The sequence below is a fragment of the Castor canadensis genome, chromosome 12 (assembly GCF_047511655.1).
Source record: "Castor canadensis chromosome 12, mCasCan1.hap1v2, whole genome shotgun sequence".
NCBI classification, from domain to species: domain Eukaryota; kingdom Metazoa; phylum Chordata; class Mammalia; order Rodentia; family Castoridae; genus Castor; species Castor canadensis.
In genome coordinates this window covers 63252869-63268319 of record NC_133397.1, presented here as the reverse complement: position 1 = coordinate 63268319, position 15451 = coordinate 63252869, and the positions used below count along the sequence as shown (strand labels likewise).

At 53.2% G+C, this 15451-nt stretch overlaps 1 protein-coding gene across 4 annotated transcripts in view; it reads left to right on the top strand.

Moving 5' to 3' along the window:
- Nucleotides 1-13904, top strand: part of Rab11fip5 (RAB11 family interacting protein 5) — a 32018-nt gene extending 18114 nt beyond the window's left edge. Inside the window, exons 2-6 of one of the 4 annotated variants that reach the window (XM_074049966.1) lie at nucleotides 1030-1466; nucleotides 1593-2295; nucleotides 7145-9124; nucleotides 11107-11296; nucleotides 11530-13904. In XM_074049966.1, the coding sequence (XP_073906067.1) occupies nucleotides 1030-1466; nucleotides 1593-2295; nucleotides 7145-9124; nucleotides 11107-11296; nucleotides 11530-11733 (3514 nt within the window). In that variant the 3' untranslated portion in view covers nucleotides 11734-13904. The remainder of the gene's footprint in view (nucleotides 1-1029; nucleotides 1467-1592; nucleotides 2296-7144; nucleotides 9125-11106; nucleotides 11297-11529) is intronic. The other 3 variants (XM_074049967.1, XM_020179388.2, XM_074049968.1) reach the window with 3 other exon arrangements.
- The last annotated feature ends 1547 nt before the right edge of the window (nucleotides 13905-15451 follow it).

Sequence of the window (15451 nt, the reverse complement as noted above, 5' to 3'; positions counted from 1 at the left end):
ATAAGTTTTCCCTTCAATAGGATAAATACCAAGAAGCACAGTTGCTCCTTGTACGGCAAGAGTAGGTTTAGCTTTCTAAGAAGCTGCCAGTCCATGCACAAAGACACCTTGTGAAAAGGTCATGTGCATCAGGGGGTCTCTCTGTGTGTCACTGAGGGGTATGTAGTGGGAAGAACATGGGCGTCAATATGATGAGAACCTGGCTGTGAGTCTCCCCAGTCCTTCCCATGCTTGTTCTTGGGTGTGTTACTTTACCTGAACCTCACCTCTCCTGATCTGTAGAGTGGAGCAGTGTCTGCTCTTCTAGCAGTGCCTTGAGAAGTATGAGGGAGTGGGGGAGAGCCCTCAGGTTGGTTGTACACATGTGCTCAGCAGATGAGGAGCTCCTCCTTCTCCCTGGGTCCCTTGCTTCAGGTATTAGCCATTCTTGTCTGTTCCTGCATCTTACAGAGGTATTCCTGTCAGGATTTGGGGTGAGTCAGCATGTGGGCGAAGGGAGTGCGTGTGCGTGTGCGTGTGCGTGTGTGTGTGTGTGTGTGTGTGTGTGTGTGTGTGTACTAGCTTTCCTGGGTTTCTGGCCCTGGGCCTTTGTGTGAGCTGTTCTCTTCTGGTGGCTCAGAGCAGAGCTTCAGCTGGGACTGGCCAGCTGATGTGAAGAGGGGAAAATGTGGGTAGGTGTGTCCACTCTAGAGGCCTAGATACATGGCAATCCCTTCCAGGCCCCATCTCACTCCTTTGAGCCTCATAGTTTCGGATATGGTGGGGATGGGACCTCCAGAGGAAGACAATGGGCAGGAGGGCCATTGCTATCCTGCTGGGTAGCACCTGAAGAGCTTTCTCCACTTAGGATGTGGTTTTCTCCATGATGGAAAAGTTTTGAACAGTTTCTCAGCTATGCCTGTGGCTTGGAAGTCCAGGCTGGTGTCAGAACAGGAGCATGTGGGGAGAGGCTGACAGGGGCTCCTAAAATGTGGAGGGGTTATGTGAGGTGCCTGTGACCAGGGCTCTGCCCACCTTGTCTTTTCACAGGTGGTACAAACTACACTCCAAGGCAGGCAAGAAGGAGAAAGAACGTGGAGAAATCCAAGTCACCATTCAGTTCACTCGCAACAATTTGAGTGCCAGTATGTTTGACCTGTCCATGAAGGACAAGCCAAGGTCCCCCTTTAGCAAGCTCAAGGACAAGGTGAAAGGCAAAAAGAAGTTTGAGCTGGAATCTGCCTCTGCTATCCTCCCAAGCAGTGCCCTAGAGGATCCTGAATTGGGCAGCCTGGGCAAGATGGGCAAAGCCAAAGGCTTCTTCCTCCGTCACAAGCTGCGCAGGTCATCCCTGACCCAGTCCAACACCTCACTGGGCTCTGACAGCACCTTGTCCTCGGCCAGTGGGAGCCTGGCCTACCAAGGCCCAGGTGCTGAGCTCCTTACCCGCTCACCGAGCCGTAGCAGCCGGCTGTCTACAGAAGGGGGTGAGTGAGTAAGGGGTGTATACCCTGGAAAGGGGAGAGAAGGGTGGGCTCCCCCATTCATCATCTAGGTGAGGAATGCCTGGGATTCCTTTTCTCCTCTGCTGACTATGCATGTCTCCTTTTCAGGCAGGGACTCTACGCAGTCCCCCAAGTTGCTCACCCACAAGAGGACCTACAGTGACGAGGCCAGCCAGATGCGCCCAGCTCCTCCCCGGGCCCTTCTTGACCTACAGGGCCATGTTGATGCTGCCTCCCGTTCTTCTCTCTGTGTTAATGGGAGCCATATTTACAATGAGGAGCCCCAGGCCCCCTTGCGGCACCGCAGCTCCATCTTGGGCCCAGTCCCACCCTCTAGCTCCCTGCACAGTGCCTCTTCCCGGCGGCCCTCTGAGGAGGGACCTCCATCCTCTGATGACTCCTGGGGCAGAGGCAGCCATGGCACCAGCAGCTCAGACCCAGTGCATGGACAGGAGGAGCTGAGCACTCAGGCCAAAGTGCTGACCGCTGGGGCTAGCCACTCTGGAGAGGAGGAGGGGGCTCGGCCTCCAGAGGGGAAGCCAGTACAGGTTGCCACACCTATGGTGGCCTCTTCTGAGGCTGTGGTGGAGAAGGAGAGCACACGGAAGGAAGAGCGGAAGCCCCGGATGGGCCTCTTCCATCATCACCACCAGGGGCTGAGTTGGAGCGAGATGGGGCGCCGCAGCTCTGTGGGGGAGAAAGGGGGTCCTGCTCTGGGGTCCTCCCCCCACCACTCATCCACTGGGGAGGAAAAGGCCAAGAGTAGCTGGTTTGGCCTGAGAGAATCCAAGGAGCCCACCCAGAAGCCCAGGTAAGTACTTGACAGGCCAAGGAGGCTAGATGTTTGCTGCCTGGAGCCTGGGGCAGGGAGGAGCAGGGAGCAGGCTGCTGGGGCTCTGGCTTTGCATGATTAAGAGGGGATACCCTGTCTCCCTATGCCAAGGCTCGTTCTGTGCACATGGACCAGGTGAGTTGCCAGGGCACAGTGCCCCAAGGGTCCTATAGATGGAAGCCCTGCTGTCCTGGGCCATACCACATGAGTTGGTAGGAGAAAAAGCAGAGGGAAGTCGTTTGTATGGGTTCTTGACTTCCTGACCTCCACCTCTTGCCCTCTGGCCTCAAGGTAAGGAAGCCTTGGCAGGTAGCAGGGTAAGGACTGGGGACGGTATCCTCAGGTGTATCACCCTCTGTGAAGCTTAGATGACTTTCCCTCAGCTGCTGGTTCTGGGGTTTCATCCCTCTTCCTCATCCTCAGTTGCTTCCTAGCTTGACAAGAAGCTGTGGCAGCCCCCTGAAATATTTAACTCCCTCTGTGGAGGCCCTTGGGGCTCTGACCCATTCTGGTGTCTCTTGATCTTGGAGTATAACACTGTCAGAAGTGCTGATGATAACTGCTGTGTTGTGAATGTGCTGAATACCCAGCTTGGGCCTAGACACAGCCCCTAACCACCACCCTGGCCCTTTGCTACCTCCTCACTCTGAGCCAGGGGAGGCTGCTATACATTGTTTGGCAGAACCTAGAGAGCAATGCCAGGGACAGGCCACAGAAGTCTGTGTCCCCTGCCTAAAGGACTAGGGCCAGCTCTGGTTGGACAGAATTGATAGCAGCTAGCTGGTGTGGCAAGGCCAGTTATTCTAGTCGCAGTAGGGACAGGTGAGAAGCTAGGCCCAGTTGGGAAGGGGCAAGAGATAGGGCAGAGGGAAGATCCCACACCTGTGGGAAAAGAGAGGAACACTATAGTTCTGGTTTTTCTCTTTCCCTGTGAAATGCTGAGTGTTGAGAGGAGGAGGAGAGATGTACCTGCTTCCTCCAGAGGTGCGTACAATCTCAATTTTCCTTTTCCTGCTTTTCCATAGCTCCCAACCGCCTTTCAGTTTCTCGAGAATTTGAGTCACTGATGAACAGCAGAGAGATGGGTTTCTGTCCTGCTCCCACTTATATTCTGAGCCTTGTTCTCAGTAGGCTGGAAGGTACAAGGGCCTTCCCTGTGCTCATTTGCACCTGCAGGGCAGAGTCTAGGCCATCATCCATGCAGGGTGGGAGGGGCTGCTCTTCAGGTAACTTGGATGTTGAGCTCCAGTAGCAGCACCCTGACCCTGTGTGCATGTCAGGAAAAGGCTGGCCTGGAAGAAACAATTGCCACTTTCCTGGACTTCTGAGGAGAGAATGGGGTGGAGGGGAGTGGAGCACACTAACAACTCACAGCAGCAGCTGAATGTAGCTGCAGGATCTCCAGCTGGGATGTAGGGAACCTATCTATAGGCCCAGAGGATTGGAATGCCTCTTCCCTAGGGCTACTGCTGCAGATCCCTGGGTTTCCTCTCTAGCAAGGGTAGCGGCGCCCTCTAGTGCCCCGATGTGGCACTGATGCCCCCTGGAGAGGCCTGAAGCAGTGCTGTTAGAGAATGTAGAGGCTGGCAAAGAAGGAATGAGGGCAGGAAGGGCCAAAAAGATGGTCCTCCTGGTCCTTCTGACATGGTACTCATCTGTTGACCCATGGATGTTATAGTAGGCTCCTACCCATTTGTGGCAGAGGGGAAATAGGTAGGCTGAGCCCCATCTAGACCACAAGACGTCCCTGCTTACTGGTGCTGCTGTGAGCACTTCACCCCAAGCTGTGCTACAGGCTGTTAGTGTGTGCTTGAGGATGCGCAGGGCCACACATTACACCCACCAGTGCCAGGAAAGTGTTGTATTTGTGCCTATATCCAGACCTAACTTTGAGCACAGGAGGGGATCGAATGTGGGTACAAAAATAAATTTAATTGGGGGTAAATATGATAGGACAGAGGGCAAGCACATCGTTACTGTGGCCTTTAGCATCTCTGCGTCTTCCGAGCTCTTTCCTAAATGTGGTTCCAGTGGGTATGGGATGTGCTGTGGCTGTGGAAATCGTGTGAGTCTCAGTGCGTTCTAGGTGGTGGAAATCATACCTGTGATATGTGCCCAGTCACTTAGAGTCAGTGTATCCTTATGTCCCATTTGTGCCTATTTTCCTGGTCTAGTTACTATATCAAGCAGTTTTCTGATTTGGAAGATAGATGATAAAAGTCTCCCTACCTGCAGCTTACAAGGCCCTTCTCTGTCACTGCATTGAATCTCAGTGATGACAGAGGATATGCCCAGCCTCCTGGACATATTTCCTGGACATGGGGGCACATTTCAGGAGGATGCCTGCTGAAGGGCTCATTGGTTTGGGTAGATGTGCTTTGAAGTCTGACTTTGGCCTTTTGGGGACTGCCTGGTGGAGAGTCTGTGCAGATCCACTTACCGCCTTTGGAACTAATGTGTAGAACAAGACAAGGACATAGAGCTTATCTCAGTCTGAGGAAGCAGTGATGTTGTGAAACCCACCTACCTACAGAGGAGGCTCCAGGATATGGTGTTTAAAGAGGAACATAGGCATGAATAGATGGTTCAACCAATTGTCGCAAGGTTCCTGCAGATCTTAAAGTTTTATTCCCCCAGGTTGAAGGGACAGAGTCATTTAGACTTCTGATTTCTCTCAATATTTGGTCATAAAAGAGAAGAAAAATCAGCATATGTTGTATCTCCTTGCTTGGGGATGGGAGGCTGTGCCATGTTGGCACAGTGGGTTCTAGGACACAGAGGTGCTTATAAACTCTGTTATCAGAGCACAACTTGAAAAAGTGACCATCTGAGGAAATGTGCTTCTCACCTGTGCCAGGTGGATTGGTAGAGAGGGAATGTTTTACATTGAGAACCTTCAGAATGTGTCCTTGGTGTGGAGCAGGGAGAGGACAGACAAAGTGTGGGGGATGGGTACTGCAGTCTAGGATGGATGGATTCTCTCAGGTTCTGCCAGCTCTGAGAAGCCTGCTGCCTGGAGCCCTTTTCTCTAGGGAGAGCCCCTTGCTGATTCCATTCCAACGGGTTCTTGTGCATCTCTTGGGAGCCATGGTGAGGAAGGAGGCTGCCAAGCCAAGCCTGGGGCTGTCAGTCTACTTTTCTGGCACTCTTCTGCCTACAGTGCCAACTGCCAGCACGTTGTTGCAAATCTGTGAGGGTGAGTGTCGGGGGGACCAGGCTGGAGCCAAGCTTGCTGCTCTTTAACACCAATGGGGCTCTCCTCTCAGGCCACTCATCCTGAAGGGGTATGGAGGGAGATAGCTCAGAGTACCTCAGTTCTGTTCCTGGGTTGGGTCTGGGGTTGGTATGAATGTTCTGATAGGGTGCAGGCTGAGGGCAGGGCTGTGACCCACATGGAGGTGGTAGTGTGTTGCTTCTTACTCTCTGGTCCTTGGGGCAGTCATATGGCTTGGTCCTGGGGCCTGCCTGGAATGAAAGAGAAGGGATATTTTCCGGGTCTGGTAGTATGGGCCCAAGGTTCTTCCTCTTTCAGGGTCTCACCATGTCCATAGGAGCAGGACAGTGCTGTGGAGGGTGAGGTGGACAGGAATTTTTACTTACCCTTTTCCTTTATATTTATCTAGGTGGTGGGAATGAGACTGAAAATCCACTCTTGAATGGGGAGTTTTTGCACGGGAAAAATAGAATCACAGGAATCTCTGCAAGCTGGATTCTTAGGAGAAACTATACCTTTGGGAGCTGCCTGTGAGGCTGACATTTCCCCCACCACTGCCCACCCCATATCTGTCTGTGGGAACTACCTTTGTTTCTAGTTGAACTGGACTCCTTCCCATTACCTGTTGGGTTTCTGGAAGAATATGGCAAGCTCTAGCCAGATTGGCTTCTTTGCACAGGTGCTGTCTGACCCAACCTAACTGGCAAGGCTTGACTTCTGCTACCTCAGGGCCATGCACATTTCCTGTGCAAGAAGATGGTTGAGTGGAAAAGATGGAGGCGTTTACCCAGGGTATTTCCACGTGATCAGGCAGGGGTCAAAGATTGGAGCTCTCAGGAGCTTTGAAAAGGGTCTAGAAGACTGGCAGTGAGAAGGGAGACTGCTAGACAGTTGTGGGTAAGGTCACCAAGACCTGGGCTCAACTGCAGGCCACTGTGAGACTGCTGAAACTGGTGTGTTTGGTCTGTTTTTCTCTCAAACTGTTTTCTGTCCTTCTGTGTCTTGGGGAAGTGAAGGCTCTTGGTGCAGAGACGCCTCTGACATCTCTGAAGTTAAATTTGCTCATAGATCTCACTGGAGATCAGGAGTGCTCCTCCTTCAAAGGATTAGTAGAACCCAGTCTGTTTCAGGAGTCTGAAGTCCAGGTGCCCCACTTGGTTCTCTTAGTGCTGCCTTTGTCCAGCTATACATGTAGGCCTGGCCTTGCCTGGTTCCTTTCTCTCCTCCAAGCCAGCTGGTATTTTCTGTGCTCTCTCTTAGTCCTCAAATGGATGTAAGGTGATTTTTGGAGTTGTTTTTAAAGTGTGAATCTGATGTTGAGTAGACGCTTCAGAATGGGATAGTGGAAAGAACACTTGGTTTAGGTTTGGATCCTGTCTGTAAGATGGGATTACTGCTATCTGGGGTTGGTGTGACAATTAAATTAGCTCTGCCCAGCATCCTTTTCCTTGGGTGGTGTCAGGGTCTTCCCTCTGTGGCCCTGGCCCATATAACACAGCTTATGTGATGTGGCACCTGTTGCCAACGCGGGGGGTGGGGGGGCATGGTACTCAGCAGGGTCATTTCCAGTCTCTGCATTAACCAGGAGGCTCATGGTTTTGTCTCCCTCCACAGCCTGGACGTGTCTCCTCAGGTAGAAACTGACCCAGCTGCTCCTCCTCACCACTTCCCCTGCTCCCCCTGGGCTCCGACCCCCCCCACTCCTGCTCCCACCGCTGCTCCCATGCTAAGCACTAACCTTTTTGCAGCCGCCTCCCCCGCTGCTGCCACTGCTGCTGCCGCCGCCACGGCCCCCGAAGCCACCCCATCTGGATTCGTGGGCGTCACCAACCCATTCCTCACCTCCTTGCAGAGCAACCCCTTCTTCGAGGAGCTCATAGCCGACATAGCACTAAACTTTCCTTCACCTGCTCCCTCTCTCCCCAGTGCCTCGAGGGCCAACCCTGCCCCTCTGGCCTCCCCTAGGAAATCCCTGCCTGAGTGGGACAACAACTTCAACGTCTTTGCTGCTGGCAGGCTGCATCCAGAGGCCAGGAGTGAGAGCCTGGCCCCTGCAAGAGTGGGGCTGGAGGAGGCTGGGCTTCAAGACCCAGGCGGTGGGGCCATGACAGTGAAGGCAGCAGAGCCCCAGGGACATCCTGGGGGAGGAAGAGGTGGGAGCAGCATGTGGCTGGAGCCCGGGGCTCCTCTGGACTCCGGACTGGACCAGCAGAATACAAGTGTATCTGACTCAGGGCCCCTTGGGTATGTAGGGGCTGGGCTGCTCCCTGCGGTCACCCAGCTGCACCTGAGAACTTTGGTCTCAGCAACAGACAGGGAGCTGCCCACTCCAGAAGCAGGAGCCGGGCAGAGTCCAGCAGACAGTGGGACATCTCTGTTCAGTTCCCCAGAAGTGCTCAGTGTATGGGAGAGGCTACCTGCTTCAGATGATGCCTTTGAGGGCCAGGACAAGGAAACCCCTCGAGACGAAAGCCGGCTTTTCCATGAGCTCAATATAGTCGGCGATTCTTGGCCTTGGGATGTGGTCACCGTTTCTCCTACAGCTGAGATGGCCTCACCAGTCCTACGGGGAGAGCCTGATGAGCAGCCTCCCGTCTTGGTACAGCCCAAATCACCAGAAACTGTGAGCCCTAAGGAGAGTGAGGGGCTTTCCCCATTGGAACTGGAACCAGAGCTTGAGTCCACATGGGGGTCGGATGAAGGGCTACGGCCAAGCATGCCACCTCCCAAGCCACCACGCCTCTTCACACCCTCAAATTCTCAGGCAGAGGAGGAGGAAGAGAAGGCTGCAGAGGGCCCGAATAATAGGGGGACAGGACCAAAAGATGCCACCCCAAATGCACTGGTTGTCGTTCTCCAGGAAACCAAGGAGAAGGGTGAGAAGCCTGAGTTGGAGGAGTCTGATAGCCAGTCTTCTGGGACCCTGCTGGGTGAGCCAGGCCTGGAAGAGCTAGTGGAGGATGCTGGTCCCTCTGGGTCCGGGACCCATCCATCTGTGCCCACCAGCTGCCCTGAGGGTTTTGACCCTGTATCCTGTTACTCAGTGAGCTTAGCTCTTCCAAGTCAGCAGAGCTGGGGTGCTCCAGAGAGAGGAGAAGGCCCTAAGATCCACAGCCAGGAGCCAGTAGAAGAGGGGCTTGGGCCTCTCTCAGTCATCCCCCAGCAGGCTGATTCGTGGGCCTTGGAGGAGGATGTGCTGAGCCCTTTCTTGTCTCAAGGGAGCCGAGATCCCCCCAGCCTCCCATCCACATCCCCTCCAGGGTCCAAGGAATCTTCTGTCTACTCTGGTCCAGAAGAGCCACCCCCCACGCCCCCAGAGCCTGCCTTTCCACCGCCCCCTCTCCCACCCTGGGCCAGCCACCGCCATGGGGGGCCTGGTCCTCCATGCTCTCCCTTGTCTGGAGCCTGGCCCCTCACTTCTTCTTCCCCACCACCGGGGGAGGCAGCCTCATCCCCTGGCTCCCTTGAGCCCTCCCCTCCTGGAGGCTCCCCTGCCCCACGTGGGGAGGACCGCGCTGCAGCCACCCCAGCCTCCCCGCTTGTGCTTCTGCCCTTGGAGACACGACCAGCTGAGGAGCCACTGCCCAGTGTCAGGTGAGCGTCCACCCCGAGAACCCTTTCCAGGAGGAGGGGGAGGAAGGGGGCACAGCAACAGAGGGCAAAGGTGGCCACATTCCAACCTCATCCTTGCCAAGGGCAAGTGAGGGTGTCTACCCTGAGGCCAGATGGTTGAATCTTTCTGTAGCTGTCTACATCATGGGACCTTGGACAATCAGGGTGGCCCCACAAGCCAGGGGTTTGGGGAATGTCACTGACAAGGAGCAGCAGGTAAGAAAGGAAGTGTGGGAGAACCCACATGCACTGGAAGGGGAGGGGGATGAGAGTGATGCACACTGTGCAGGGGAGCTGCTCACAGGGGAGTGGAGCTCACCAGAGTGCTGATTTTCCCAGAAGTTCCTGGGGGAACAGGTGGTAGTAAAGTCCTAAGCAGTTTCCTATCCAGTCAGGGTGAGGAAGCAGCCTGGGGAAGCAGAGGGCCAGAGAAGGGACCAGGACTTAGATCAAAGAGCAAGCTGAAGACATGTACAGAAGAAAGAAAGGAATACTCAAACTCTTCCCACATATGCAACCCTCAGAAAAAATGCTCTCCAGCCTCTACAGGTGCTTCACTGGCTTGCCTTTTCATTGGTTTTGTGCCACTCATGGGGTAGGTTCCCAGCAGTTAGGATACCTTTGTGTCTTGGTCTCTGTGGCATTGGGCTGTTGGGAAGATTGAAGAGGCTGAAACCTCACCAGGTAGATAATGAGTGGTGATGAGAGGTGGTGAGCTGGAGTCTTGGGATTGGGGTGTGCTAGGTGTGACTCTGCAGCAGAATTCAGAGGGACAGTAGTGCTCTGGGAGACCTGAGTAAAGGAGGGGTGAGCAGAGGAACTGTCAACTCTGACAAGCAGTGTGGGATGTGGGGAGCTGGTTAGATTCCATCATGGCCTCCGTAAGGCTCCCAGCCTGCTTGAGCACTGACTGGTTCATAGATTCAGTCACTCAAGTTCACTGAGCATCTGCTCTTCTGATCCAAGGAATTCCCAGGCCATGGAAGGCTCCCTTCCAGGGGAGCATAAAGGGAAGGGGAGCTTGATGCAGCTGAGGTGGACCTAGAAGGGAGCCAGTCAAGCCTGCAACTGTCTGCACAGGTCCAGAGCCTGGGAGTGAGGACTAGGCTGGGGCCTGAGAGGTGAGGGAATGTCAAGAAGGAGGAGAGGAGAGAAGGGAGTGCGGTGCAACTAGCAGTTAAGACTGAGAAGAGGTAGCAGTAGCTAGAATGACAGCTGGAGATCTTGGGGCAGGAAGAAGGAGAACAGCTCAGAGGAGGGAATGATGCAAGTGTGGGCTCCATAGATAGGCCGGGGAAGTGAGAAAGTGGGCAGTAATGTAAGCCCACTTGTGGACTGGTGGGGCCAAGGTCCTATTTTAGTGGGTTAAGGAGTCAACACAAGGTAAGAAATCAGACGTGGAATGTAATCTTCATGCTCTTGAGAGGCTCAGCCTGATAATTAGTGGGGGATGACAGGGTGAGAGAGCAAACCTAAGGTCAAGGGGAGGTTTCACAGGTCTGTCTAAATGTACATGGGAAGCTACCAGTAGAGAGATAGGTGACCAAGCCTCTCAGTTTTTCCAGGCCTTTCCTGGTTTAGTGCGAAATTCTCCACATCCTGAGAATCCCCACAGTCCTGGGAAAACTGGGATACCGGGACAGCTGGTCACCCCTAAAGAAAGTGCAAAAGAGGAGAAAGGAGAAAATGGTTGGAGGTGGGTATCCATAGCAGAGACTGGGGTAGAAGTTTATAGGGTAGCCTCTGCTGACCCTGTCAAAGGCCAGGTCTTTCACAGGAAAATGTGGGAGTGAAATGGGGAGGGAACGAATGGTGGGTGGGACGAGAACTGAAGTGTGTGGGGTGCAGCTGTCCTGGAGATCTTGACTGTCCTGCAGACCTGGAGGTTTGAAGGATAAAGGTAGCCCCCCTTTGTCTATGCCACTCTTCTCTCCCCGTAATGCACCTTGTGTCTGTCTCTGCAGTCCCCACCCTGTGAAGCCTCTCAGTGCTGCCCCTGTGGAGAGTAGCCCCGACAGGAAGCAACCCCGGTCCAGTCTTAGCACAGCCCTGAGCAGTGGGCTGGAGAAGCTCAAAACAGTCACATCTGGCAGCATCCAGCCTGTGGCCCCAGCATCTCAGCTTAGCCAGACTTTGGACACCAAGAGGCTGAAGGTAAGGCCCAGCAAGGTATCAGGGGGGATCTGACAGAATAGGTGCTATAAAGAGAGGCCAGGAGTGTCAGGGCAGGGTGGAGCAGGGAGCAGGCCACAGTCTTAAAGCCAGTTAGGCCATCTGTGCCATTAGAGATAGGCAGCTCCAGAGGATTGTGGTGGGGAAACTGGTGTTGGTGGGCAGGCCAGTAGTAGGCCTGGGGTCGTCCTCACTCTCATCCCGTCTCGCGTCAGGATTCTGCTGTTCTGGACCAGTCAGCCAAGTACTACCACCTGACGCATGATGAGCTCATTGGCCTGCTCCTGCAGCGGGAGCGGGAGCTGAGCCAGCGGGACGAACATGTTCAGGAGCTGGAGAGCTACATTGACCGGCTCCTGGTGCGGATCATGGAGACCTCACCCACACTGCTGCAGATCCCTCCTGGTCCCCCAAAATAGCCCTTCCCCCTCCGAAGGGTTGGTGAGGACCTGCTGCCTAGACAGGGCCTGTGTGCCCACCTGCCCACCCTCCCTTCATCCCTCCCTCCTGCTGAACACTCTCACTTGGGCAGGGCGCAGCCTGTCCACATGGTCACTCCCTGCCCCCCTCTTCCTCTTGCCTTTACTGGGACTGCTGGAAGGGGGGCCCTTTGGAATCCCATTGAACACATCATAGACCATGTAAAACTCGTGTATCTTTGGGAGCCCTGAGTCTTTCCCACCTGCCTATTTTCATACCCTTTAACTTTGGGGGTTCCAGGGAATTGGAAGAAGAAAGTTGTTAGTTCTCAAGATGGAGCAGGGTTGAGCTGTAGTTTGATGTCATGTCTGAGATGAGACTGTTGGTAGCACAGACTTTATCACCTCCAAAGATGGCCAGTCATTTCTTCCTATGGCCAATCCCTCATCTCTTCATTTCCCTCCAGTGCTTGGAGGGCCTCCTAGTATTACTGGGACTGGGACAGGGACCAAGCTACTTGTAAGTCTATGAGTTGCTGGTAATCAGGGCACCTACTCTTCTGCCTTGTGCTCATCCCCTGAGAGCAGGGAGCCCATGTGTTCTTGTCTCCTCCCTGCCATGTCCTGAGTCTATGTCTACTTCAAGCTGTTTGCAGAGCAAGTGTAGTGTGGATGGAGGTGGTGGTGTGTGCTTTGTAACTGCTCCCTGTCCTTCTTTGGACCTTCCCACTGAGTGTCATGGTGGCTGTATGGAGGTAGGGCTGGGTCAAGGGAGAACTCTTCCTTGTTCTTAGAGTTTTCACCCACCTCTGACAAGTGGGCCCCTCTAGGTCAGGGCTTTGGGCTGCTTATATTTTTGGGATCAAGCCTCCATATCTGTTCTTATTGTCTGTCCAGATGCCAAAACTCTGCTGCTGTAGGGTTTGAACTTTTGGAAACCAATTAAAATGTGCCTTTTGTGGGCGGGGTCAAGAGCCTCTGGAGGTAGACCTCTCCCAGGCTGTGGCATCTCCTCTCTCCTGTTGAACACATGGGGATGGGGCTGTTAGGGTCCTGGGAAGGGGAATGTGGGTGGGGCTGCTTTGTGCTCTCCCTTTCCCTGAGAGCATCTCAACTAAGGGTCTGGCTAAGCTGCTATTACCCTCTCAATCTTCCTGCCACCTTCCAGTCCTCCCTCAAGCCCATTCAGAGGATCTTATGATAAAAACATCTGGTAGGTAGTAGGCCTGGGGCCACCCTGCTCACTCATTTCACCTGGCCTCAGGTCTCAGCTATGCCACACCAGTCATCTGGTTTGGAAGTGGAAGACCACACTATGCCTTAGGAGATACCTGAACTTAGAATAAAGCCTTTGCTGCTCTCCCAACTATCCACTAAGCTGCTGTCCCAGCCTGTTCCTTCTGCTCCACCACCTTGCCTGGCTTGGCTTCAGTGCACTCTGAAACGAAGTTTGTCTTTTGGCCCAGCCCTTGGATTGCTTGTGAAGAACATGGCAGGTTTCCCCACAGCATTTTCAGATATACTGTGGTGGCTTGGGTATCTTGCATTACAAAAGGCAGCAAGTGAGGAGATGGTGAAGGATGATTTTGGTCCAGTGAGGAGAAAAGAAGCCCCTCTGGGGCTGCTTCTTTATGATAGGCCTATGGACTTTCTCAGAAGGCCACAGGAGGAGATGGTGGTGTCAGTCTTCTGCTAGCATGGAGGAGAGGAGCCCCACACACAGGGGAGAAAGCCCCTGTAGAGTTGCCAAACTTATGTCCACTCAGAGTTGAAAAAAGTATCCACAGGTGCCCAGATCTTCAGTCATGTTCTGGGGCCCACTGAGGGTTGCAGAGGTGCCCCTCCTTGGGGAGGGAGTCACTACTAGGTATTCCCCTGGCCTCTATTTGGTCCCATCCCTGCCCCTGATCTTCTACCCGTCCTTAAATGGTGGACCTCCCACATGCCCAGGGCAGGGATGTCTTCTGGAAAGGTTTTGAATTGAAACCAAGGGTTCTTATTTGATGTTTCTGCTTCTGGTCACAAGATGGAGAAGAGCCACAGTGGGGTGCGCAGGGATCAGGCACAGTTCTGCTTTGCTGTTTGTCTTCCTAGTTGTAACTCCTGTTTATAAAGAGCTTGTTCTTCATGTTTTGAGCACTTTATGAAGAATAAAAAGTTCACATACTGCAGGTGGTCTGTTGTGTTCCTGTTTTGAAATGAGTGTATGAAGGAGGTTTCCCTTTTGAGAAGGCAGCCTTAAATCAAGGTGGGGTTCTTGGATGACACTGCCCTTACCTTGACATCATAAGGCAGCATCACAGTGTTGCCCCGTCACCTGGACTTAGTCTTTTCCTACTCCCAGGATGCCTGTATTTACTGGGCACCTATAATGGGCATATTTAATGGATACTGTGTGAGTGTGTGGGGGGGGGATACAGAGGACAAAAGACTTGATTTCTGTTCTCATGCTACCGAGTCTAGTCTAGATAAGATAAAAATCCAAAATATAAATTGTTTTCCATTGTGACCTAGAATTTCCAGCTTTAGGAAAATTTTGTTTCTTGTGATTCAACCATTAGTGAGTGGATGAAAACTCTCATGCAGTGTCCAGAGAACCATGGGTAAGAAGAAGCCAGTCCTGAACCTCACCACAAGACTAATGAAACCTAAAGTGGGGTTCCCTAGGCTCTAGACCAAGTAATTCTGTCCTATGCGGTGAAACAGGCAGGCCTTCCTCGCAACTGGGTCATTGACCTGATAACTCAGCTGGAAATCTTAAGCTGCTTCATTCTGCAGGAACGTGTTTATTATCTGTGCCAGGGCTTGCACAACAATATGCACTTAAAGTCCTTGTAAATGGTACTTGATAAACAAAACTGAACCCTATTCTCCACCCCAGGTCTCTCTCACCCAGGAATTAGATCTGGGAGGGATCTTCTTTGGTTGGTCAAAGGGGGTGGGGGCTGTCAGAGCATTCATTTGAATCTGCTGTGTGAGCACTCCTGTGCTTGTACCAAAGACTTAGCAGTGAATCAAAAAATCACAGCCTCTGCTCTGTGGACCTTACAGTAGTAAAGACACATTTATTACCACAGATAGTTATAAATGCAATAGCTACAAAACAGAAGTGCTATGTGATATAAGAGCCTGTAGTGGATTTTGTGGACGTAGGATAGTGGAGTTCGGAAACGCAGTTTTAAGTTGCGGCCAGAAAAAAGAGCCAGTATCAGGCAAAGAAGATTAAGTCTTCTGATTAAGAAATCTCAGGGTTAGAAGATACTCTTCTGAGTATAGAATGTTCAAGTGTCGAGGCAGCTCGAGCCTAATTTGCTCCAGGAAGTGAGCGGCAGGAGGCAGAGTGGCAACAGAAGAAACCGCAGAAAAAATCCGCAGTGCCAGCCCTTGTTGAAAGCCTTCCAAATTAACCCCACTCCGCCTGGAGTCCTTACCCATCTAGTCCCGGGTTGGGACCGCTTATCTTCAGGTCAGGCTCTTGTCCTGGGCTGCAGCCCCACGTGCGACGCCTATGGCTGCAACGCAAACTTCTGGGGTGGGGGGCAGGTAAGCAGCAAGGGGCCGCCCCATGGTCCCGTACCGGGACCTCAAGACAGTGCATGCACGTTCTTCTGGGACTGCCGACTTCTGCAACGCTGGCGGCAGGAATCCAGACTGCGTAGGTGCAACTCTCCGCAGGCTAAGCTTGTCAGGCGCCTAGCTGGGAAAAACCACACTCCCC